At 33.1% G+C, this 26,249-nt stretch overlaps 1 protein-coding gene across 2 annotated transcripts in view; it reads right to left on the bottom strand.

Annotated features, from left to right (window-relative positions):
- Positions 1–26,249, bottom strand: part of DYNC2H1 (dynein cytoplasmic 2 heavy chain 1) — a 225,007-nt gene that overhangs the window by 153,205 nt on the left and 45,553 nt on the right. For both annotated transcript variants that reach the window (XM_074216567.1, XM_074216568.1), the window contains 10 exons: positions 19,795–19,934; positions 14,948–15,176; positions 12,050–12,177; positions 9,744–9,859; positions 8,918–9,045; positions 6,826–6,975; positions 4,920–5,125; positions 4,199–4,354; positions 3,979–4,093; positions 3,031–3,201 (listed from right to left, as the gene is read on the bottom strand). In XM_074216567.1, the coding sequence (XP_074072668.1) occupies positions 3,031–3,201; positions 3,979–4,093; positions 4,199–4,354; positions 4,920–5,125; positions 6,826–6,975; positions 8,918–9,045; positions 9,744–9,859; positions 12,050–12,177; positions 14,948–15,176; positions 19,795–19,934 (1,539 nt within the window). The remainder of the gene's footprint in view (positions 1–3,030; positions 3,202–3,978; positions 4,094–4,198; positions 4,355–4,919; positions 5,126–6,825; positions 6,976–8,917; positions 9,046–9,743; positions 9,860–12,049; positions 12,178–14,947; positions 15,177–19,794; positions 19,935–26,249) is intronic.

Genomic DNA, 26,249 nt, shown 5'->3' with positions numbered 1-26,249 from the left:
TACAAGGGGAAAAGGGGAGGGGGGAACAGAGAAGGGGGGGGAAGGGGAACTAACACAAGGAAGGGAAGAAGGGGAAAAGGGAAAGGGAAAAGAAAGAGGAGGGGGGTGGGCAAACACACTAAAGGTGGAGGTATACAGAAACAAAATACTGGGGAATATGGACAAAGGGAAAAATACAAACAGGGAAGATAGCATAGAGGGCAATAGTTAGTGATTATAACTTGGAATGTGAATGGGATGAAGTCTCCCTTAAAATGTAAGTGAATAGCAGAGTGAATTAAAAAACAAAATCCTACAATATGCTGCTTACAAGAAACTCATTTGAAACTGAGAGATACATATAAAGTAAAAGTAAAAGGTTGGAGCAAAATATATTTTGCTTCAGCTGAAGTGAAAAAACGCAGGGGTAACAATGCTAATCTCAGACAAAGCAGCTTCAAAAATAGATAGCATTAAAAGAAATAAGGAAGGAAGCTATATCCCCCTAAAAGGTACCACAGGCAATAAAGTAATTTCAGCACTAAATATGTATGCAACCAATGAGAAAGCATCCAAATTCTTAGGGGAGAAGTTGAAAGAGCTACAGGAAGACATAGACAGCAAAACTCTACTAGTGGGAGACCACTACCTCCCGCTCTCAGATTTGCATAGAACTAATCATAAAATAAACAAGAAGGAAGTTAAGGAGGTAAATCAAACAAAAACTGACCATGTACTAGGACATAAAAACCTAGTGATCAATTGCAGAAAGGCAGCAATAGTGAATACATCTTTCTCAGATCATAATGCAATAAAGATCACATGCAATATTGGGCCAGGGAGATATAGACCCAAAACTAATTGGGAAGTAAATAACCTCATTTTAAAGAATGAGTAGATCAAGCAACAAATTATAGAAAGAATTAATTATTTCATCCTAGATAATAACAATAATGAAGCAACATAACAAAACCTATGGGATACACTCAAGACAGATGTCAAGGGATATATTATATCTTTAAATGCTTACATGAATAAATTAAAGACAGAAGAAATCAATGAACTAAATATGCAACTAAAAACATTAGAGAAAGGACAAATTAAAAACGCCCAATTAAATACCAAATTAGAAATTCCAAAAAATAAATGAGAAATCAATAAAATTGAAAGCAAGATAACCATTGAACTAATAAATAAAACCTAGATGTGGTTTTATGAAAAACACTGATAAACCTCTGGTCAATTTAATTAAAAAAAGAAAGAAGAAAACCAAATTGCTAGTATCATAAATGAAAAAGGTGAACTCACCACTAATGAGGAAGATATTAAAGTAATAATTTGGAATTATTTTGCCCAACTCTATGACAAAAAATTTGACAATCTAAGTGAAACAGACAAATGTTTACAAAAATATAAGTTGCCCAGATTAAATGAAGAGGAATTTAAAAACCTAAATAACCCTATCTCAGAAAAGAAATTGAACAAACCATTATTTAACTACCTAAGAAAAAAATCTCCAGGGCCAGATAGATTCACAAGTGAATTCTATCAAACATTTAAGGAACAATTGGTTCCAATTCTATATAAACTATGTGGAAAAATAGGTGAAGATGGGACTCTGCCTAACTCTTTCTATGACACCAATATGGCGCTGATACCTAAACTAGGAAGAGTTAAGACAGAGAAAGAAAGGGGCGGCTAGGTGGTGCAGTGGATAAAGCACCAGCCCTGGAGTCAGGAGTACCTGGGTTCAAATCCGGTCTCAGACACTTAATAATTACCTAGCTGTGTGGCCTTGGGCAAGCCACTTAACCCCATTTACCTTGAAAAAACCTAAAAAAAGACAGAGAAAGAAAATTATAGATCTATCTCCCTGATGAATATAGATGCAAAAACCTTAAATAAAATCTTAGCAAGACAATTACAAGTTATCACTAGGATCACATTATAATCAAGTAGGATTTACCCCAGGAATGCAGGGTTGGCTTAATATTAGGAAAACTGTTAGAATAATTAATTATATCAATAACAAACCTATCAGAAATCACATCCTATCAATAGACTCTGAAAAAGCTTTTGACAAAATACAGTACCTATTCCTACTAAAACCACTAGAAAATGTAGGAATAAATGGATTGTTCCTCAGAATAATAAGCAGTATCTATCTGATACCATCAACAAGCATTATATGCAATGGGAATAGACTAGAGGCATTCCCAATAAGATCAGGGGTGAAACAAAGATGCCCATTATCACAACTACTATTCAATATTGTATGAGAAATGTTAGCCTCAGCAACAAGAGGAGAAAAAGAAATCAAAGGAATTAGAAGGAAAGGAAGAGACAAAACTCTCACCCTGAAAGATGACATGATGGTATACCTAGAGAATCCCAAAAGTCATCTAAAAAACTACTAGGGGGCAGCTAGTTGGTGCAGTGGATAGAGCACCAGCCCTGGAGTCAGGAGTAGCTGAGTTCAAATCCGGCCTCAGACACTTAATAATTACCTACATGTGTAGTCTTGGGCAAGCCACTTAACCCCACTGCCTTGCCAAAAAAAAAAAAATCCTACTAGAAATAATTAGCAACTTTAGCAAAGTCGCAGGATACTCATAAATCCTCAACACTTACACACACACACACACACACACACACACACACACACACACACACACACAGACACCCCTCTCTTGAAGAGTTGCCTGGAGGCCCAGAAAGGCTACTAGACTTCCCTAGATTCACACAGAAGTATATGTTGAAAGTTTTTCTGTTCCTCAGGTTAATTCTCTATCCACCACAACAAAATACCTCTCAACAATACATATAAACATGCATAGATTACATATATATACATACACATATTTTTGTATGAATGTACAAATGAACTATGCACCAAAAGCAATAAAACTGATCATATCCTTTGATCCAGAAATACCAATACTAGGCCTATATCCAAAAGAAATCATGAAAAAAGGAAAAATCTCACATGTTCAAAAATATTCATAGCAGTAAAAAACATATAGTCATTGAATATTTTAAAAGTATTCATACTTTAAGTTCTGAAGCTTTGGCCACAATTGTTTCAGCTACTCTCAGAAGATCTCCAAATAATAATTTCTCCAAACTAGTGCCTCTAGGAAGGCCAAGCAGACGAAAAAGGTCAAGCCAGTGATCTGGAGAAAGATGCTCTCCTCTAATGTATTTCAGAACAGGAACTACATTCTGTAAAAAAATAATAGGAATTGTACATAGAAAAATATAATTGTTGTTTTCATTTTTATTATTATTTGCTGTCAAAATTTTAATTAAGCATGAAATAAGAAACTTCAATTGAAACTATAGTCTTTACTTAACCATAAAAATTTAATTTGCTTTAAAGTATGATTTTTTTATTTCTTTTATGCTTTACACTTTTTTTGCCCTCTCAAAGTTTTTCCCTTTTGTTCTGATTCTTCTTTCATAATATATTTAATATGGAAATATGTTTAATAGTTATACATGTATATAATCTCTATTAGAATATTCTCTGTCAAGGGAAAGTGACAGTGAAGGGAGGAAGGGGGGATATGTGGAACTCAAAACCTTACAAAAAATGAATGTTGAAAACTATCTTTGCATGTAGATGGAAAAATAAAATAAATTTATTCAAAAATAAATAAATAAAGTATGTCTTTTTTAAAGACAGGATATAAACTCTCACTTTTAATTCAAAATGATATCAAAGTGAAGCCTGATATAGACAACATTTTATTTCTAAGTATGTTGATACTAACAATGATGTGCAGTTATTACTCTCATCTAAATTGCTAACAAGAAAAATAAGATTATATGATTAACTTTATATAATTATTGATTGACCTGAGAACCAGAGAAATAATTAGTTTTACTTGAAAAACGGTTAAATCTTAGACCAGAAAACTTGGGCTATGTTAATTCAAAGGAAAAAGAAAACTACATTTTTTTCAAATAAAAATGAAAGCAATTTATAAAATAACTTACTTTATATTTATCAACTTCTGACTGTAATTTGACAGTCATTACTGAATGTTCTTCTACTTTTCTCAATCTGTCATGCCAAGTCATCAAGAATTCCTCAAAAATATAGGTCTTGCTCCTGTTTAAAAAAAAATCAAGATTAATAATTAATTAATTAATTGATAGTTAATTAATAACTCTAATAATTATGTAGTAACATTTTAAATAATTACAAAAATCAAACCTAAAAGTAATCCAGTCTTCAGTAGCCTTTTCCTGAAATCCCTGTTGAAATTCTTCATAAAGTGCCCAGACCTGTGCACAAGTTTCAATGTCTTTGGAAATGGTGTAAGCCATTGCAAAGTTGGGCTCATCTATACCAAAGTGATGACAATCATCACTAGAGAAAACAGAAACAAATACTATTAGAAAAGAAAACAAGACTATGGTCATACAAATTTACATGGCTGTATTCTTCTTTTGAGAAAGAAACATCTGCTCAAAATCATAACTCTACCTGTATACTTCATATAGGCTTTACTAACAAAGACTTGCATTTAATGACAAGGAATTTTGTTGCTAATGGTTTGGAAGTATCAAAATATTTAGATCTATGAAAATCCATGGATGATCTGAGTAGCAAATCTGTCTTATAAATTCAAAGTGCTGCCTCATGGAGTTCAGAATACACCTAGTTGTAATATGATTGAATACTGTTAAAGAAAAGAACTATTCTAGTGCTAAAATTTCCATTCACTCTTGAATACGATAATTTTGTACTGATCTATGTATCCATATAGCTGTAATTTCAAAACCCAAACCATGTCATTAATATAACTGGAACTTCAAGTTATTTTTTTCATTAATTTAAATATCCTAATTTTATATAGGATACAAAAGAATAAGTGAGTTTCTAAAATATTAAAAATAAACTTGTTAAGTTTTGAAAGAAGAAATCAACATACACTAGTTTTTTCCTTATGTTTTCAAGGTCATCAAATTCCACTTTTTTCTCCTTTATTGACTTTGCACTTTTCTCAAGAGCTTCCTGCTGGCCAGTTTCAATAACATCATCACTGGGTTTCAGCTGATCCCAACGAGCTTTAAATTTTTCCAGTTCTTGAAGGTAGACCTGAAGACGAGACTTCACATTTCCTTTCATCACTTCAATCTAGGAAGACAATGTAGTTAAATAGAAATTTAGAAAGGTACTTCCTGATACAGAATTGCTATAAACATCAGAATTCTCTATAGTGAATATATATTTGTGTGTACATATATACATATATATATAAATGTCTTTTTACATTTCAGAAAAGTATCATTTCACTTTCATACAATCTATCAAAATTGAGGAAACACTTAAGTCTGTTTATTTAACATTTTTGTTGTCAATTTCTATATAGTAGATCAACCATGCTGGAAATCTTTTGTGTATGGTCCCAATACTAAAATATAATTCATCTGAGAACCAACCCTGCTAAGCAGAAATCAAAACTAGAAAGTTGGACATCAGGTAAATATTTCAGACAAGAAGAAATAACAAAAAATAATGTTCCAAAACACTAAGGATATAGGATTTGTACCAATGTAGAAATATTTATCAAAAAAATCATGGATTTTTTTAAATATTAGAGAATAAATTCCTGATTTCTGTTGCAATACCTTACTAAATAAACTAATTTGAAATTGATCCATGATCCATGATTATAATACTCAAATTTAGCAGAGAATTAAAATGAACTATTGAACTATTGAATGAACTATTGAAAAAAAATTTAATAGTACCCAATTTAGTGCTTTGCACATATATGTGTTCAACAAATATGTGAATGAATACAAATGAGTAGAATTATAAAAGTGTTCATCATAACCAGCCATATTTTTGGTATGGTTAAGAAAGAAAAGTCAGACTGTATGTTTTTGTTTAGCAGAGCTTGGTCATAATTTTCATAATTTAAATTTTTCCCATTGAAATTTTCAAGATGAAAACTTGCCCTAAATTAATAATAATAATAATAATAATAATAATAATAATAATAATAATAATAAATAATAATAATATAACAACAGTAATTCATCCCTGGCCTATAGGGTTCTCATCAAAAAGAGTTTCCTGAAAGTATAAAAGCAAGACAACTGGTATGAATTCTAAGAAGGTACCTATAAGATGGAAACAAGACGATGCATATCTCTATAGTATTTGATGGAAGAAGTTTTGGGAATACTGTCACAAGATGGACAAGGAACCAATAGATGACTGAGGTTGGGAATAGAAGGATTAGGAGGATTTTGTAAAGAGAGTGTATAGGAATGAAAGCCTTTGCTCCACTGGCCCTAGCCTTCCTTCTGGGACACTTCTTATAGTACAGATACCTCAACTACCTTGCAGCTCTAGTCACATTATTCTATTATTTATATGCATATATATATATATATATATATATATATGTATATATTTATGTATATGTGCATACACTTTATATCTCACTTCCATCACTGTCAACATTGTTGTATGTGTCCTTATGTAAGAACAAACATGTTAACAAACATTTTACTTTCTATGTGGTCAGGGAGGCAACATGAACACTATTCTTAAGACACCCTAATAGAAGGCATTAGAATAGAAGACTGGGGATCTCTCATTAACTGGACAAAGTTAAGGACATGACATTCAGGAAAACTGCTATAGGGATAGGAATAACATCAAGTTAAATGTTTAAGAGATAAGGATAAGTCAGTAAATCTCCTTGACATGTTAAGGATCAAAATATCACTCCATCTGAGTTGAAATTAAGAGAAAACTAAGATCACATGGATATTCATTTAAATGAGAAAAAATCAGATTTCACTTTTAATAAAATTCCTTACCTGATCTTTAATCATAAGCTGATGACTTTCCATCATTAATTCAAACTTATCCCATTTGGCTCTCAGGTTACTAATTGTTTCTAAGCCTCCACCAGCCACAGTTCGTAAAAGTCTATTTTTATCTTCAGCATTTTGAAATAAAGGCATAATCTAAATGTTGAAAAATATGTGATAAAAATTGGCAGTAATGATTATAATAGTTGATCTATTAAACTACTTTATGGTTAGTTTCAAAGTAATGAAGTATATACATTATTTAATTTGAAGTAAGACATAATTTAAAGGAGAAAAACTTTTAAAAATTTTAAAACTTTCATTCTTCATTTTTGTTTAGTTATTATTATATCTAAATGCAAATTAAACTATTAATCCCCCTACAAAAGTATAATATGCATTATTCCCACTCCTTACAATCACCATACTCCATCTTTTGTCTTTGAGCCTTACAATAGTCCACTCTCTTTGTATGTATTGTACTTTCTGCTTAGCTCTCCCATAAAGAATCTTCAGTCTTCCTGAATAGTCATCTCAAAATTATCTCCTATTAAAAACCTTTCTAATCCCATGAAGCTAATGCCTGCTATACTACAAAATGTTATTTGCTGTTTTTACATGCATTTGTGTACATGTATGTATGTATTTGTCCATATTGTCTCTTTCTTTAGAAAATTAGTTCTCTGAGAGCAAGAACTATTTTACTCAAGTTTGTGTTGCAAGCACAATGTCAAGCACATAGCTTGCACTCAATACATGATTGTTGATTGATTTAAATGGCAATAGATTCTGTTAGTTATATGTATGTGTGAGTTGTAATTTTTATTTGTTAAAATAAATTAAACCTTATATATGGATGTGTGCTTTGGGTGCCCTGCAGTTCATGCCAGGAAATGTTCCCATTAATATAGTTGGTACTATTGAATTCCTACTAATAAGGAACACTTCCAATACTAATAGATGACAAATGAAAATAGACCCATTCTAGAACTTAACCAAAATTTGGGCTTAAAATGTCCCCCTTGAAGAACTTTATTATTGGTTATCTTCCCAAAATTACATGCTAAGTTATCTATCATAGGGGGAAATGCATATAAATATATGTGGGGATGAAAACAGAAGACTACTATGCAAATGATGATCAGGAGGTACAAACAGATCATAAGATCTCTCATCAGCCCTTACACTTCATCTAAGACTATTAGATAGAGCAACAACAGACAATAGAACATGGTCATCTTTTTTTTCATCTCTGGTAATACATTTCGGAGGTCATCTTGTCCAATGCTTCATTTGACAGATAAGGAAACTGAGGGTTAGAGAGGGGAAGCGATATCCAAGGTTAAAGGATGACCAGTGACAGGACCTGGATTCAACCTTAAAGCTCAAGCTTCAGAATCAGCCCCAGTTCCAAAGCTCTAGGATGCCACAGCAAACCTACTGACCCTATTAAGTGATTTCTACAAAATATAAATTACCATTAAAAGCAACATGTACTTTCCTCTGGTGCTGAGAATATGGGGAGGCTAGGATTTCCTGGCAAAAGGAGTTAACATCCCCAACTGAGTTTGGTTCTGCCTACAAACTTTTCTAGTATCACTGATTTAAGTTTTAAAATCCTGTTTAACAAAGGACTAAAGAAAGCCAAGAATGAAATGATCCAAATGTCCTTAATATTATTAACTTTATAATCCAGGTACCCATCTACTGATTGGAATATGAATATAATAAACAATAGGATACATAAAATCAGTAATAGTAATAATGGTCACTAGTTGTTATTAAGTATTTTTTAAAGTACTTTAAGGTTGACAAAATACATTAAAATAATACGATCTGATCATCATAACATTTTAAATAAAAAACAATTTAACTGAATTTTCCAATAAGCAATTTTAAATTTTGATAGGAAATCTCTTTAAAAGATGCTTACTGTGGGCAGCTAGGTGGTACAATGGATAGAGCACCAGCCCTAGAATCAGGAGGACCATAATTGAAATCTAACCTCAGACACTTAATAATTACCTAGCTGCTTGACTGTAGACAAGTCACTTAACCCCATTGCTTTGCAAAGACTGAAAAAAAAAAAGACACTTACCTCTGGCTTCCTTTCTTGTAGCTTACTATATTGCAAGTTTGCATCACCTATTTCATCCACAGTTTGAGGCATAACTGTTAACACTTCCATAGCATCGGTGACAAATGAATCAATTTCATGTAAATGAGCTGAGACAATGAATGACAAAGAAATAAGCAGAAATGCTAGGATCTCAAAAAGTCTGAATTCCACTCATCATGTTAATTTAGTGACAATAAAAAAATATATATGAAATATATTATTTTTAAATTGTCATATGCCCTCATATTTCAAAGAGAGGCATAATTTAAAGAAATTATTTTCTATAGATGACATTTTGGTTGTTTAATAACAACTACTGAAAATGAAATATAATAAATGCTTACTGAATTTTTAATGAAATTAAATTTAAAATCAAGATATAACTTCAAATAACAAAGAATTTTAAGTAATTCAAAAATACACTGAAAATTTCAATAAAACTTAACAAAGCAGATTATGGTATCAAAAAGTAAGGACTAAACTATCATACCTCTGTTTCATAAATTTTACCTAACCTCTTCAGTAAAAGTTAGGAATTGAATCATGGAATGATTCAGCATGGATGAAGACTGTAACTAAAAAAATAGACCTTCCTTTCATAAGCTTATAGATAGTAACATGCTGATATTTTTTCTTTCAGATTTAGATATTCTTTGATGAATTTAAAATCTTGGATAATCTTTAAACAAACTACATAACTCCAGCTAAATCTTGATTTTTAATTTTTAATTATATCTCAGCACATTGTTTTTCAAAAACATCAAATATGCCTACATTAAAAATGTTAAAATAAAAAAGGCTTTACCCTGTATAGACTTTCTCAAAGATACAACAAGAGCATCAAATAACTTCTGGATAAGATCGTCAATGACAGTCTTCACAGGGTTGCAATTAATATTCAAACAGTCTACTTTGACGGTGCTGAAAAAAATTCAAAATGACAGATTCTAAGATAAATACTGATTAAAAGAAATAAGCTTGTTACAACAAATCAGAAGATCTGCACAGCTTTTTAGCATGAGAATTCACATAGAAGAAAAACCTGACAGAAAAATATTGAAATTCTGAGGGAGTAAAGTAAGCAGAACCAGGAAATCATATAAACCATGACCACACTGATTGTAAATGGAAATAATCAAACAAATGAAATTTAATGCTGCCTAATTATTAAAAACCAACCTTGGTCAAGAAAAGAAATGATAAAATGTATTTGTTTCCCTTTACTGTAGTAGATAGTCTATAGATGTGTAATTGCAATATTCAATTAAACATAGTTTTTTTTTTATTAGTCTTGTTAAACTTTTTTTTTTTACTCTTTTCTTTTAAATCATCAGACATGGCTTGTAGGGGAGAATGAAAGAATATATTCAAAAATAAACGTGACAAAAAGGGGTATTAATAAAAATAAGATAAATTTTTTAAGCATTGATTTTGTTTTGGGGGGTGAGAGGGTCTCAGCTTAAGTGTTACCTCCTAAGTAAGATATCAACTAATTTTCTAGTAAATAGTGATTTCCCCTGGGAAAAATTACTTTAGATTATAAGCGTACATGCCTGAAATATGAAATGCATATTCATTTAATAAATTTTATATATGTAAATTTATATTTAATTATTTCAATGATACTCTATCCTTTTTGCTTGAACTGCTTTCTTTGAAGTTCATATATTGTCAAACCCCAATCCTGTGAAAAACAATAGTAGGTTAACTTGTTCCACTAGTTTTTTAAATATTTTCCAAGGCTGATTTCCCATGCCTCAAAAGCTCTACTACTGTTATCATGAGCTCTCACTTTTCCTCTCTTTCATATCTCAAAACTACTTTCCATTGTCCTGCCTCTTTGCTCTAGTCTTTAATGAAAGACCATTTCCTTCTCCTACCCAAGAACAACCTCTTCTATACTTGTGCCCCTGACCAAGTTCCCTTTTAGACAATCCAGGAGTGTACTTCTGAAATCTATAGTATGTAAACAATAATAGACTATTAATAAATAATCAGTAAAAATGGCTGATGTAAATTCAGAGAAAAACAGAAAGTATTTTCTTATAATTTTGCTTTCTTTAAGCAAAATTTAAAAGGTACATTGTCAATTTTTCTTCGCTATAAATATCCATCATATGGTATAAAGTGCTCTGAAATTGCTGATTCTCCCTAAAAATATTTTGAATATGAAAAATTCAATTCTTCATTTCTGAAACAGTTGATATCTAAGTTGTACAAATTTACTGTTTTTTAGTAGGTGGAGAGTACTAATGAGAGTCTTTGTCATAGTTAAGCCTTAAGAGGCATTAAGAAGAGAGGTTTTTTTGGTACCTACTTTAAGTTTTCTTTGTCTTGTCCCTTTCCTCAGATACTCCACACCCACAGTGTTTCTACTGGAGCTTGAATACCTTAAGCTGAAGAAATTCCCAAGCAGCAGCAGGGGAACAAAAGGATTCCCTCCTCCTCTCACCCTACTTAAGATGAAATAAAAAATACTTCTTCAGGGAGTTGAGATAAGAGAGAAGTAGCTCACTTCCATCACTTCATTAGTGGGGATTTCACCACACTATTCCCAAGGTAAAGAATTTGCAAAAACAAAGTGAACATACATCAATTGACTAAACACCTTGTGGCACAAAAACAGAATGGAATATTATTGTGCCATAAGAAAGGATGAATATGCAGAATCCCTAGAAGCATGAAAAGATTTACAAAAACTGATGATGTTGAGTGAAGAAAGTAGATCTGAGAAAACAATTTACGTGATTACAACAATAAAAGAAAGAACAATGAGTACAAAATAATTGAAAATGAATGTTAATGAATTACAAAGAAGCAGCACCAAGGAAGATATAAGAAGACATCGTCACATATTCCTCTGCATAAGTTGGTAGTCTAGAGCTATGGAATTAAGGCATATATTTTAAAACTTTTTTGATGTACTGATTGGTTTTGTTGATTTTTTTAAATCTCTTAATTTATATTTTTATATTATTTGTTATGTAAAGATGGCTCTCTGGGAGGAGAGGAAAGAAATAAAAGGAAAAAATTAGGCAATGAAAAATGAAAGACAAAAATAAAGTGTTTTGAAAGAATATAAAATTAATCTGTTATAAAAAATTTCTATACCTCGGAAGTCGTTCCACTTCTTTCCCTTTCACTTTGAGGGCTTTAAAATTTTTTTCCCAATCCTGTACAGTGAAGAGATGCTTTTCCACAAGAGTCTCCATATCTACTTGTCCAATGACAACCCATTCCTTTTCAGAGATATAAAGAGAATTATGTTATCAGTATAAGAAACATTTTTAGTTCATATTTAAGTTTAGAATACCTATATGAACACTGGGAAATGGCAATCTTCAAAGGTACTTCAACTAGACTCCATTGTTTAGCTTTCTTTTATGTGTGGCCTTTCCCCATTAGAATGTAAGCTGCTTGAGGGAAAGGACTATTTTTCTTTTTTGCTTGTTAATTGTATCCCAAGTGCTTGTTACAATATCTGGTACACAATGAGTTCTTAATAAATGCTTTTGCCTATAAACACAAAGTTAGGTAAGTTTTGGAATCAGAAGCTCTCCTGACTCTCAATCTAATTGTCTTTCACAATATTTCTTATTACACAAAAAAATAACTAGAACAAAAATGTCTTTAGATGAAATTCTATTATCAAGACTCTGTATTACTTCTAAAAAATGTTAATTCAAACATCCAAAAGGATAAGATTAGCCTATTTCTATTCATTCATAAAGTCAAAAAAGCAAAAGGCTCAGATTAATGACCTATTAATTCTCTACAATTAAGTAAACAAGTTCCAAAAATTGGTCAATGCCAACTTGCCAATTTAAACCCACATGTGTTATATTTTATCTTCCTCAACTTGTAAAGAATCTTCTTTTCCCTTAAAATAAGAACAAAAATAAATTCATAAGGAAAATGAATCAAATTTTAAACACAATTTCTCCTAATATCCTAAGATGAATATGTCATTTTGCCTAGCAGATTAAATAACCCTGAATATACTTGGAGTGACATTAATATTTGCTAACTGATTTATCTTGTGAAGTAAGTGTGTGTGTGTGTGTGTGTGTGTGTGTGTGTGTAACTTAATATTATTTTTCAATTTGAACAACATTAACCAACTTTCTCAAGAGAAGAAAGATCTGTGCCAGATTGTGACAGAAAATGGAAAGGGTATGGAGTTACAAAAACGAAACATCAAAATCTTGGTCCTTTTCCACCTGCTTCAACTCAAAATCTTCTGGAAAGTTTACAATAAACAAAACTTAGTTACTTGGAAAATTATGTCACTTTAATTTTTCTAAACAACCTAAGCATGTTTAAACTAGAAAATAGCAGTGATTTTCCTGCCTCCTCTAAATATAGGACTTTGATTATTGTGCTGCAGCATATAATCAATTCTTTTGTTACAAGTCTGAATAGGAAGAAGTTTTATACTTGATGATGGTACAAAAAAAATTAAAGAACAGGCAGAATTCAAAACTATAAATATTCAATGTCAAAAATCAGCTAGTCCAAATCTTTCTGTTTTCAAGAGTTTTAACGGTATGATGCATAAACTTCTTTTAAGCTTTAGATATCTTTGACATTTCAAAAATGACCTTTATGAGTGAGAAAGAACAAGTATGAGTAATAAAATTCCAAAATGCATAAAAATTTTTTATAGTTTTAGGAAGCTATGAAGATTTATGCTGAATCTTACTACAGTGTTATCTAAACACAATATTTAGAAGTTTTTCTACAATAATAACAGTGTCCTGACAAATCAATCATGAAATTCAAAGCAATTTCAATTTCATAAGTTTGCTTACTGCTCAGGCTATTATAATGTTGAAAAAAATAATTCAAACAAAAATGTTCAACTCAACAAATAATCTTTTTTTTTCCATAAACTGATCATGGAGCAATGCTAGCCATAGTCATAAGGAGTTAAGCTGAAGACAAGTGAAATAGGGAAGAACTTTGTCTATTCATCCAAATTTCAACTCATTCAAAAGGTTATTTAAAAATCTCAAATAAAACTAAATTTTATATATATACATGTGTGTGTGTATAGATATAGATAATATGACACTGTATTATATATGACCTATGGATTATATATAATATTGTATATGACCATGTGGAAAAATTCTGTCACAGGAGCACCACATTCAAGCAGAGGTGAGTCCCTCACCATAGCATATTCTTAAACCTTTGGTAGATTTAAATTAGATGCTAAGCAGATTACAGAATCTAATGGTCTATGTATTTGAAATCAAAATCAAAATATAAAAATATTTAGGAATATCTCTCCTACTGACATCTCTTCTTTTACTAACTTGCAATAAAAACTAGATATAAGAATTCCTAAATATAATTCAATGGTGTCCTATATTCTTCAAAGTTAATAATAATAAAGTTAGTTAATTATGTATTTTTATGTATGTGTGTTTTTATTACTTTAAGTATAAAATTATGTATTTTTAAATGTATAAAGCATTTTTAGACTCTCTCACTTAAGCTTCATAACAATATTATGGATGCTACAGCTATGCCCATTTTAGAGATGAGGAAACAATAGCTTAGAGAAGGGAAGGGATTTCCTTATGCATACATAAGAAAAAGATGTTAGAAGCGGGATTCAAACCAAATATTTCCTATATTACTAATCTAGTATTCTCTCCACTATACTACATAGATTTTCTAATTATATAACCAATTATACACAAAGGGAAATATAAATTTACACATTTACTGTTACCAAAAAAACTACTATACACTTAAACATTCATTCAAATGAAATATATTAAAAAGAATGGCAAAAACACATAATGAGGGGCAGCTGAGAGGCACAGTAGATACAGCATTGGCCTTGGAGTCAGGAGGACGTGAATTCAAATCCAGCCTCAGACACTTAATAATTGCCTAGGTCGGCAAATTACTTAACCCCATTGACATAAATACATATATATATATATATATATGTATATATATATATATATATGAAATGAAGAGTATAATCATTACCTTAAGTTGGTCTGCAACAGCTGCCAGTCTTCTGAACAGATCTTCTGCTTTGCTGAAAATAGTCAGAAATCCACTTGCATTTCTTTCAATCATAATAGTAAAGATACCATCATCTCCTCCATCACCCACTCCTCTAAACTGGTTTGGAATACTGATGAATCTCTTCATTTCTCTGTAATATTTAGCCCGGATTTCTTCAAAGGGAGGTTTGAACTGTAATCTTCCTTGTCTAAAAGTTGAAATAATTTTTGAATAAATATTGTAAAGATTTTAAGAGTATATATATATATATATATATGCATAAAAGGGAGCACTACATCCAAATTCTTCCAACACAGCCCTCCAAGCAACTTTATAATTAAGAAAGAAATATTAAAAAAATATGAAAAGGGAATTAACAATTTGGTAAAGAATCATTAAAAACATACAGAGTAACAACTTAGAAAACAGAATTGGTCAAATGTAAAAAAGAAATACTGAAGAAAATAATTCCTTTAAAAATTAGAAATGGAAGCCAATGGACTCTACCATGAGACCTCAAGAACTAATAAAATAAAGTCCAAAGAATGAAGAAAATGAAGAAAAACAGATCAAAGACGGTTAATTTAAGAACTACTGGACATCCAAAACCATCAGCAAAAACCACATTTTAAGAAAATATAGGAGATTAAAGGACAGGGGCAGAACCAAGATAGTGACAGAAGAGCCTCTCTTAGATGCTCTCTTTCTATATTATTTCAAAACTCATAAAATAATAACTCTTAACTAAATTTTTGAGAGACAGAACCCACAGAAAGATCCAATGAGGCAGTTCTACAGACCAAGGTAACCTGGAAAAATAGTGGAAAGGCTCTGCTCCACAGGGTTAGAGGGGCAGCCTGCCACAGTGAAGGAACTTTAGCCTCCCAGAGGCAGCCCCAGGGTGCCTGGGAGCTGCAGTTCATGGCAACAAGGGCAGTTTCCTGATCTACACCCCGGGGAGCACCAGGCACAACTTGGAAGATCAGCAGGGGAGCCTCTGCCAGAGGGAGCACATGAAGCCCAGCCGTCAGGGCACTCAGCAAGCAGTGGTGTCCACAGCAGCCCAGATCCATGAAATGGAAGCAGGAGGAGCCGATAAGCAGGAGCCCCCAGGCAACTGAGTCTTGAGTGCTCAGCTTACCAAAGGTAGGAGAGTGGAGAGAGACTTCCAAGATTTGTCCTCTGTACTTGGAACAGGATTCTGGGGCTCTGACCACATCCAGATCCTGATCGTCTAGGCCCCCCATAGAACAGCAGGGTCCCCCCACCTCAGTCCTGTGGCAGAGGGGAGCACTTGTGGTCATTCACAGACCAGGAGGGAAGACAGGGCCTCACACAATGAGATCCTTGTGGGGAGGGTCCCCAATAATACTCAAGCCAAGGAAGCACCCCAAAACCAGGCACAGGCTGGGGAAATGAGTAAACAGAGAAAAAAGAGAAACACAATTGAGAAATACATTGTCTATGATCTCAAGAAGGATCAAAATACTCAATCTGAAGATGAGGAAGTATAAGCTCCTGCATCTGAAAGACTACAAGAAAAATGAAAACTGGGCTCAGGCTATGACAGACCTCAAAAAAGATTTTGAAAATCAAGTAAGGGGAGATAGAAGAAAAACTGGGAAAAGAAATGAGAGAGATGCAGGAAAACCATGAAAAAGAAGTCAGCAGTTTAGTCAAGGAGATCCAAAAAAAATGCTGAAGAAAATAACATGTTAAATATGGGTCAAATGGATAAAACAGTTCAAAAAGTTATTGAGGAGAAGAATGCTTTAAAAAGCAGAATTGGCCAGATGGGAAAAGAGATAAGAAAGTTCTCTGAGGAAAACAAATCCTTGAGATCTAGAATGGAGCTAAATGAAGCTGTTGACTCTACGAGAAGTCAAGACACAATACTTCAAAACCAAAAGAATGAAAAATTAGAATAAAATGTGAAACATCTCATTGAAAAAAACAACTGATCTGGAAAACAGATTCAGGAAAGATAATTTAAAAATCATTGGGATACCTGAAGTCATGATCAGGAAAAGAGCCTTAACCTCATTTTTAAAGAATCCCTACAGGAAAATTGCCCTGATATCCTAGAAGCAGAGGGCAAAATAGAAATTGAGAGAATCCACTGATCTCCCCTGGAAAGAGATCCAAAAAAAAAAACCAACCCCCAGGAATATTATAGCTAAGTACCAGAACTCTCAAGTCAAAGAGAAAATATTACAAGCAGCCAGAAGGACACAATTCAAATATCATGGAGCTGCAGTCAGGATCAAACAGGACTTAGGAGCAACTACATTAAAAGCTCATTTGGAATATAATATTCCAGAAGGCAAAAGAGCTCAGGAATGCAACCGAGAATCAACTACCTAGCAAAACTGAATGTCCTCCTACAGGGAAAAATATGGACTTTCAATGAACCAGAGGAATTTCAAATGTTCCTATTAAAATGGAGAGAGCTGAAAAGAAAGTTTGATCTTCAAATACAGGACTCAGGTGAAGCATAGAGAGTGGAGGAGAAGGGTAAAATATGAGGGACTTAATAATGATGAACTGCATGTATTCCTGCATAGAAAAACAATACTGATAAATACTCATAAGAAACTTCTCATTTAATAGAATAGGTAGAAGGAACACAGGAGAGAGCTAAATTTGGAGATTAATATATTGTAAAAATGGAGTCAATAGCTAAAAGGGAAATGTAATGGGAGTAGGAGAGAGGTGGAATAGGCTAAGATATTTCATATAAGAAGATTTTTTTATTACAATGGGCTATTGCAATGAGATGGAAGGGGAAGGAGAGAGGGAATGAGGGAACCTTCACTCTCATCAGAAGTGGCTCAGAGAGGAAACAACATATATACTCAATGGAGTATAGACATCTAGAGTAAGAAGGAGAGAAGGGTGATGGGGGAAGGGAGGGGATGTGAGTGATGCAGGACAGGGTGGACCATGGTGGAGAGTGGTCAGATATATAACACATTTTCTTTTTTACTTCTTACAAGGGGCTGGGATTGGATGGCTTGTCCAGGGCCACAGGGCCAAGTAGTTGCTGTGCCTTAGGAGTGGTATGTGGGCTCGGGGCCTCTTGGCCTCAGGACAAGTGATCAGTCTTCTGCGCCACTCAGATACCCTACAGCACATTTAAGAAGAGGGTTAAGAGTGAGAGAGAAAATATAGTGTATGGTAGTGGGGAAGTACAAATGGAGGGAGTTGCAATCAGCAATAGCAATGGTGGAAAAATATGGAAGTAGCTTTTGTGATGGACTTATCATAAAGAATGTGATTCAACCATGACAGAGCTGGTGGTGTTGGAACTCAGACTGAAGCACATTTTAAAATAATTATTATCATCATCATCATCATCACTATTTATTTTATTGGGGGGGGTAAAGGGCAATGGGGTTGGGATAACTTGCCCAAGGTCACACAGCTGGGTGATTGGTGGGTGTCTGAAGCCACATTTGAGCTCAGATGCTCTTGGCTCCAGGGCCAATGCTTTGTCCACTGCACCACCTAGCTGCCCCTATTATTATTTTTTTTAATTTTAATTTTTTTCTTTTTCCTTTACTTTATTGCTCATGAGGGTCTATATTTTGGGGGGGAAGGGGGTATTATGTTTACTCTTAAACAAGAATATTTTAGTAATGCATAAAAAACATCATTTGTACAAAAATAAAAAACTATAATTCAAAAAAGGGAAAAAAAGAAATTATAAAGGAAAATATACTAATATCAAAGAAACAAAGAATGATGGAAACCGAAAAAAAATCCACCAAGCAGCTCCTGAAAGAGATCCCTAAAATGAAAATTCCCAGAAATATTATTAAATTCCAGAGCCACAAAGTTGAAGAGATAATGCTTTTAGTAGCACGAAAAAAAAACTATTCAAATGACATGGAGCCACAGTCAAGATCACATAAGATTCAAAATTAACATTAAGGGAGTGGAAGACTTGGAATTTGATATTTTATACAGTTAAGGAGACAAGCTACAATCAAGAATAACTTACTCAGAAAAACTGAGTATAATCCTTCAGAGGGAATGGATTTTTTATGAAATCTAAGACTTTCAAGTATTCCAGATGAAAACACAAGACAAAAATAAGAAATCTGGCATTCATGAATGTCTCAGAAAAAGCATGAAAAAATTAATTTTTAAAGATAGATTATTTACATTTCTATATGGGAAGATGATATGCCTAAGAAAGTTATCATTATTAGAACAGTTAGAATGATTATTATACACATACATACATACATACACACACATGCACACAGACACAGACACACATACACACACACACAAACACAAACATAAACACACACACAATCAGGTGAGGACAGAAGCCTAATTTAACCCAAAAGAGAAGAATAGAAGAAGTTAAGAGAAAGGAGGAATGGTGATAAGAAGGAAGGAAGATTAAGGGAGATAAGACAGTGGTCACAATAGGCTTTTAGGAGGGTCAGGTGGTAAAGAAAAGAGAGAAGAAAAGGACAAAAGGAAAAAAAATAGAATAGCTTAGAGAAGGGAAGGGATTTCCTTATGCATACATAACAAATAGATGTCAAAAGCAGGATTCAAACCAAATATTTCCTATATTACTAATCTAGTATTCTGTCCACTATACTACATGGATTTTCTAATTATTTTAGGCAACAAACCAAAATTTGTGGGTTTCCATTAAAGAAAAATTTACATCTCTAAAGGTTTAAAAAAAGAGAAAGAGTGGGTATCTGAATTAGGCAACCAAACAATTAGAAAAAGAAACAAATTTAAAAATCCCCAATTCAAAAAAAATTAAAGAATTTAAACAGTGGCGAAAAATGTCATACTTATAAGTTAAATCGATGTTTATTTCTGGCAGATTCTCATTAAGCGCCTCTAAGCCCATTTGGTACTGATGCTCCAGAGCTTTATAGAGCTGATGATTCCAGTGCTGCTTCCATGCATGCATGTCACTTGCTTGGAATCCCTTAAATAAAATATTAGTTAGAATTAGGTTATAACATATTTTTAATAGTTTTATGCTAAATGTCACTGAAAGAAACAACAGGCTTCAGAAGAAATAATTAACTCAAGTTCAACTCAAATATTTTAATCATAATTTTTCAATACAAAGTCTCACTTTGTAATACTTTATTACTTATAAAGTAATACAATATACTAATTATATGTGTAATATTTGATTTACATAATTTGTATTAAAATATAAATGAAACTTTCCTTTTTAAAAAAACCCTTGAAATAAATTATATATTGCATATTATACCCATTTTATAGATAATAAAACTAAATCTCCAAGTGGTAAAGTGACTTGTTCTAGGTTTTGCAAAAAGTGTCAGGAACAGAATTTTGATACACATCTTCCAGACCAACAGTGTCAAACATGTTGGAGCATTTGGCCTCAATACCTCCAAGTGCTGCCCAAAACAAATTAAAATTAGTTCTGATTTTAACATGCTGATGTCTTGATAAAAATAAAAATATATAAATATGTATGGTTTTTAAAGTCATTATTTGGCCCTCAAGGATCATCATGTATGATTTAATGACATCTATGTGGCATCAAACACCATTAGAAATGGATACCCGTGGGGGTGGCTAGGTGGCGCAGTGAATAGAGCACTGGCCTTGGAGTCAGGAGTACCTGAGTTCAAATGCGACCTCAGACACTTAATGATTACCTAGCCATGTGGCCTTAGGCAAGCCACTTAACCCCATTGCCTTGCAAAAACTAAAAAAAAAAAAAAAGAAATGGATACCTGTGGAGCAAATATTGACTAAGAAAAGCATAAATATTACATTTGTTGCAATGTATTCTATTTTTTCAAAACTTTCAAATGTCCTTTTAATCTAGTTCTATATACTATTTTTCAGGCCCTGGACTATAAGTTTGATGTCTCTAATCTAGAGGAACTCACCATGTATAGGGAATTCATTTATCATTCATACTCTGTATGGTATCTTTCAATAAAAAAACAAACCTGGAGTATATATTTATCAATATAACTTAATATTGATAGAGGGTCACTGAATAATTTTATCACAGTAATTACAAAGAATCTTGTACGATCATAACTTACAAGATGGGATCTTGACTTCATCATATCTTTGGGTCAGCTGTCTGACTGAAAATGAAGTCACCTATTAAAAGCCATATGCAAATACTATTTCATTGGTATATCTTTGGGGCAAAGGCAAGAGGAGAGAAACCAGGAAGTTGCCTGAGCTCTCCCCAGTTTCCCTCAGAAACAATGATAAATCAAGATCTGATGCAATGGGTGACATAACATACACACACAAACAGAGGAGAGAAATTATCCAGCTTAAGATACCTTGGAAGGACTGCAGGAAAAAATCATTTTCTCTTAGGGGAGGGGGGGAGCACAGCTCAGCCAGGTAGGGTGTGGGGAAGCCAGCAGGAGGCTCATGGCCACAGGACAGGCCAGCAATGGAGCCCTCGGAACAGATCCAGCAGGCCTGAGACCCAGCAGGCCACATGAGGCCTCTAACCCCAGCTGCCAGTCCCGAAAGCCCTGTACAGAGGACTTGACTAGGCCGAGCAATCTAAGTTCAGTGAACAAGTCTCTACCACCTGAGCCCTGGCTCAGAAAGCCAGTGCATAGGTCCTGACCCCAATCACAAGAATACTGGACAGTTTCCCCTCTGGTCCAGGAGTCACTCTCATCTATAAAAACTATGGAACAAACTAAAAATGAGAAATAAAATAAAAAAGTCATGACCACAGAAAGCTATTATGGTAATAAGGAAAATGAAAATACTAAAGCAGAAGAGGGCAATGGAAAAAGGTGTACATATGAAGATCCAAAGGGAAATATGAACTGGTTTCAAGCTCCAAAACTCTTTTTTTTTTTTAGGTTTTTGCAAGGCAAATGGGCTTAAGTGGCTTACCCAAGGCCACACGGCTAGGTAATTATTAAGTGTCTGAGACTGGATTTGAACCGAGGTACTCCTGACTCCAGGGCCGGTGCTTTATCCACTGCGCCACCTAGCTGCCCCTCAAAACTCCTCTTAAAAGGGCTCAAGTAGGATTCTTAAAATTAAACATGAGACAAAAAAGAAAAATTGGGGGGAAAGAGAGTTATACAAGAAACAGTCAATAGCTTGGACAAGGAAGAACAAAAATTGAATTGAGCTGACTTAAAAAATAAAATTGACAAAATGGGAAAAACACTGAAGAAAACAATGCCTTTAAAGTAGAATTGACTGGGTAAAAAAGGTGGTACAAAAGCTAGTTGAAGAAAATAATTCCTTAAAAATTAGAATTGGGCAAGTATAAGCTAATGAATCTATGAGACATTAAGAATCAGTCAAACAAAATCAAAAGAACCAAAATATTGAAGATGTAAAACAACCCAATATAAAAACAACTGCCCTTGAAAATCAAGATTCAAAAAAGATAAGGAAAATTAAGTTCCAAGAAAGATAATTTAAGAATGATTGGGTGTGGGTCAGCTAGGTGGCACAGTGGATAGAGCACCGGCCCTGAAGTCAGGAGTACCTGGGTTCAAATCTGGCCTCAGACACTTAATAATGACCTAGCCGTGTGGCCTTGGGCAAGCCACTTAACCCCATTGCCTTGCAAAAACTTAAAAAAAAATTATGACTGAGTGGCAATGAAGTGGTACAGTGGATAAAGCACCAGCCCTGGAGTCAGGAGGACCTGAGTTTAAATCTAACCTCAGGTACGTAATAATTGCTCACCTGTGTGACCTTGGGCAAGCCACTTAATCCCACTGCCTTAAATAAATTAAAAAAATTATTCTTTTAAAAAGAATGATTGGAATACCTGAAAGCCACAATCAAAAAAGAAGAGCCAGGCAAACCTCTTTCAAGAAATTATGAAGGGAAACTGCCCTGCTATCCTAGAACCAGAGGGTAAAATATTCATTGAAAGATTCTACTCAATAATCAGCATACCCTGAAAGATATCCCAAAACAAAAACTTCAAGTATTGTAGCAAGTTCCAGAATTATCAGCTCAAGGAGAAAATACTGCAGGCCAAATTCGATTCAAAATTTCAATTCAAATATCAGTCAGGATTACATAGGACTTAACAGCTTCTACATCAAAGGATTAGAAGACTAGGAATATGAAATTCAGGAAAGCAAAGGACTGAACATAATCTTTAAGGACAAAAGGTGGATATTCAATGAAATAGGAGACTTTCAAACTTTCCTGATGGAAAAACCAGAGTTTGAATAGAAAATTCGATCTTAAATACAAAATTCAAGGGATATATAAAAAAGTAAACATGAAAAAAAATGTTATTCAAAAATATTTACATCCCTACACAGGAAGATGAGAGTTGTAACTCCTGAGAATTTTATCTCTATTAGAGCAGTTAGAAGGAAAATAAATACATAGACAGTGTGAGTATAAGTTGATTTTGATAATAAGATATTAAAAAAAACTAAGACATTAAAAAGAAGATTGTACTGGGAGAAGAGGAAAAAGGAGGCAGAATATATCATGTGAAGAGGTGCAAAGGAACTAGTAGAGAGAAAGAAGGGATGGTGATGAGTTTTGCTTGAATCTTATTATCATTGGAGATGTATATATATATATATATATGTTCTCAGCTAGGTTTAGAGATTTATTTTACCCTATAGGGAAATTGGAGGGGAAGGGGAAAGAAAAAAAACAGGGCACTAATATAAGAGAGGCAGATTAAGAGAAGAGAAAGCAAAACCCTGGTGAGGATAAAAGGAGAAATAAAAGTATAAATGGGGAAAAATAGAATGGAAAGACACGATAATCAAAACTAAAAGTAAATAGGATGAACTCTCCTATAAAACAGAAGTAGATAAAACCAGAATTCTCTAGTATGTTATTTATAAGAAACAAATCTGAAGCAAAGAGATAAACACAAAGTAAAGGTAAAAGATTGGAGCAGAATATATTAAGCTTCAGAAGTTAAAAAAAAGCAGAGGTAGCAATCATGATCTCAGACAAAACAAAAGCAAAAATATATCTAATTAAAAGAGATAAGGAAGGAAACTATATTTTGTTAAAAGGTAGCATAGACAATGAAGTAATATCAATAGTGAACAAGTCATATGCAACAAGTCATATAATATACAAATTTATAGAGGAAAAGTTAAGTGAATTATACCAAGAAATGAATAGCAAAAACTATAATAATAGGGATCTCAAGATCCCTCTCTCAGAATTAAATAAATCTAAACACAAAATAAACAAGAAAGAAGTTAAGGAGGTGAACACAACTTTTAAAAAAGTTAGATGTGAGAGAAATGCAAATTAAAGCATCTCTGAGATACCACCTCACACCTCTCAAACTGGCCAATATGATCAGAAAGGACAATGATCAATGTTGGAAGGGATGTGAGAAATTTGGGACACCAATACATTGTTGGTGGAGCTGTAAACTAATACAGCCTTTCTGGAGAGCAATTTGGAATTACACCCAAAGCATACCCTTTGATCCAGCAATACCACTACTAGGTCTATACCCTGAAGAGATGATGAAAAAGGGTAAAAAGCATCACTGTACAAAAATATTCATAGCAGCCCTGTTTGTGGCGGTAAAGAACTGGAAATCAAGTAAATATCCTTCAATTGGGGAATGGCTTAACAAACTGTGGTATATGTATGTCATGGAACACAATTGTTCTATTAGAAACCAGGAGGGATGGGAATTCAGGGAAGCCTGGAAAGATTTGCATGAACTGATGTTGAATGAGATGAGCAAAACCAGGAAACCATTGTATACCTTAACAGCAACATGGGGGCAATGATCAACCTTGATGGACTTGCTCATTCAATCAGTGCAATAATCTGGGACAATTTGGGGCTACCTGCAATGGAGAATACCATCTGTATCCAGAGAAAGAATTGTGGAGTTTGAACAAAGACCAAGGACTTATTACTTTTAATTTAGGGGGGGAATTGATATCTTATTATGTAATCTTGCTATCTCTTATACTTTATATTTCTTCCTTAAGGATATGATTTCTCTCCCATCACATTCAATTTGGATCAATGTATACCATGGAAACAATGTAAAGACTTGCAAATTGCCTTCTGTGGGGGGGGGGGAAGGGAAGCAAGATTAGGGGAAAAATTGTAAAGCTTAAAATAAATAAAAGAAAAAAGTTAGATGTGAAAGAACTGTGGTTAAGAAGATACATGACATCTACACAAAAAATGACTATGTATTATGGCATAAAAATTTATAATCAAATGAAGAAATATTAAATCCTTTTCAGATCATGATTCAATGAAATGATGTGTAATAAAGAGCCATGGAAAGTTAGACTAAAAATTTGTTGGAAACTAAATTATCTAATCCTAAAGAATGGGTGTTTCAAACAACAATTCATAGATACAATCAATTTTATACAAGAGAATGACAAGAGAATTGAATTTTATTCAAGAGAATGGGATACAGTCATAGCAGTACTTAGGAGAGCATACAAAGAGGAAACAGGAACTATATATATGCTAGAATATTTATAGCAGCTCATTTCAGATAGGCAAAAAAATTGGAAAATGAGAGATGTTCATCAATTGGGGAATGGCTGAACAAATTGTGGTATATGAATTCAATAAATTACCATTGCTCTATAAGAAAGCATGAGTTGGTAGTTTTAAAAAAACTGGAAAGACTTACATGAACTGATGCTAAATGAAGTAAGCAGAACCAAAAGAACATTGTGCATTATAACAGCAGCATTGTATGATGATCAACTATGATGGACTTAGCTCTTCTCAGCAATACAGTGATCAAAGACTTGTGATAGAAAATGCCCTCCACATTCAGAGAAATAACTATGGAGTCTTCAGACCAAAGTATACTATTTTCACTTTTTTTAATTTGCTTTTTGTTTTTCTTTCTCATGGATTTTCCCCCCTTTGTTCTGATTCTTCTTTAACAATAGAACTAATATGAAAGCTTAACAAAATCATACATGTTATAATCCATATCAGTTCACTTACCTAGATAGTAAGTGGAAGGGGGGAATAAGAAGGAGGGAGAAAAATTTGTAACTCAAAATCTTACAAAAATGAAAGTGGAAATCTATCTTAGCATGTAATTGGAAAAATTAAAATACTATTCATTAAAAAAACAAAAAAGAATATCCTCAATATTTTTAATCATTCTCAAAAAGATTTTAGTAAGATGAGAAAACATATAGGATAGTTCTAAAGATTTATCTTAAGTTCTAATAATTTATTAAATGTTTTTTGTGTACTGATATTATTTGTAATATTTTTCAATTATTTCAAATTCTTCTCATTCTTC

The sequence above is a fragment of the Macrotis lagotis genome, chromosome 1, assembly GCF_037893015.1.
Source record: "Macrotis lagotis isolate mMagLag1 chromosome 1, bilby.v1.9.chrom.fasta, whole genome shotgun sequence".
NCBI classification, from domain to species: domain Eukaryota; kingdom Metazoa; phylum Chordata; class Mammalia; order Peramelemorphia; family Peramelidae; genus Macrotis; species Macrotis lagotis.
Note: the sequence above shows the minus strand (reverse complement) of the source record. Positions and strands in the feature narration are given on the sequence as shown.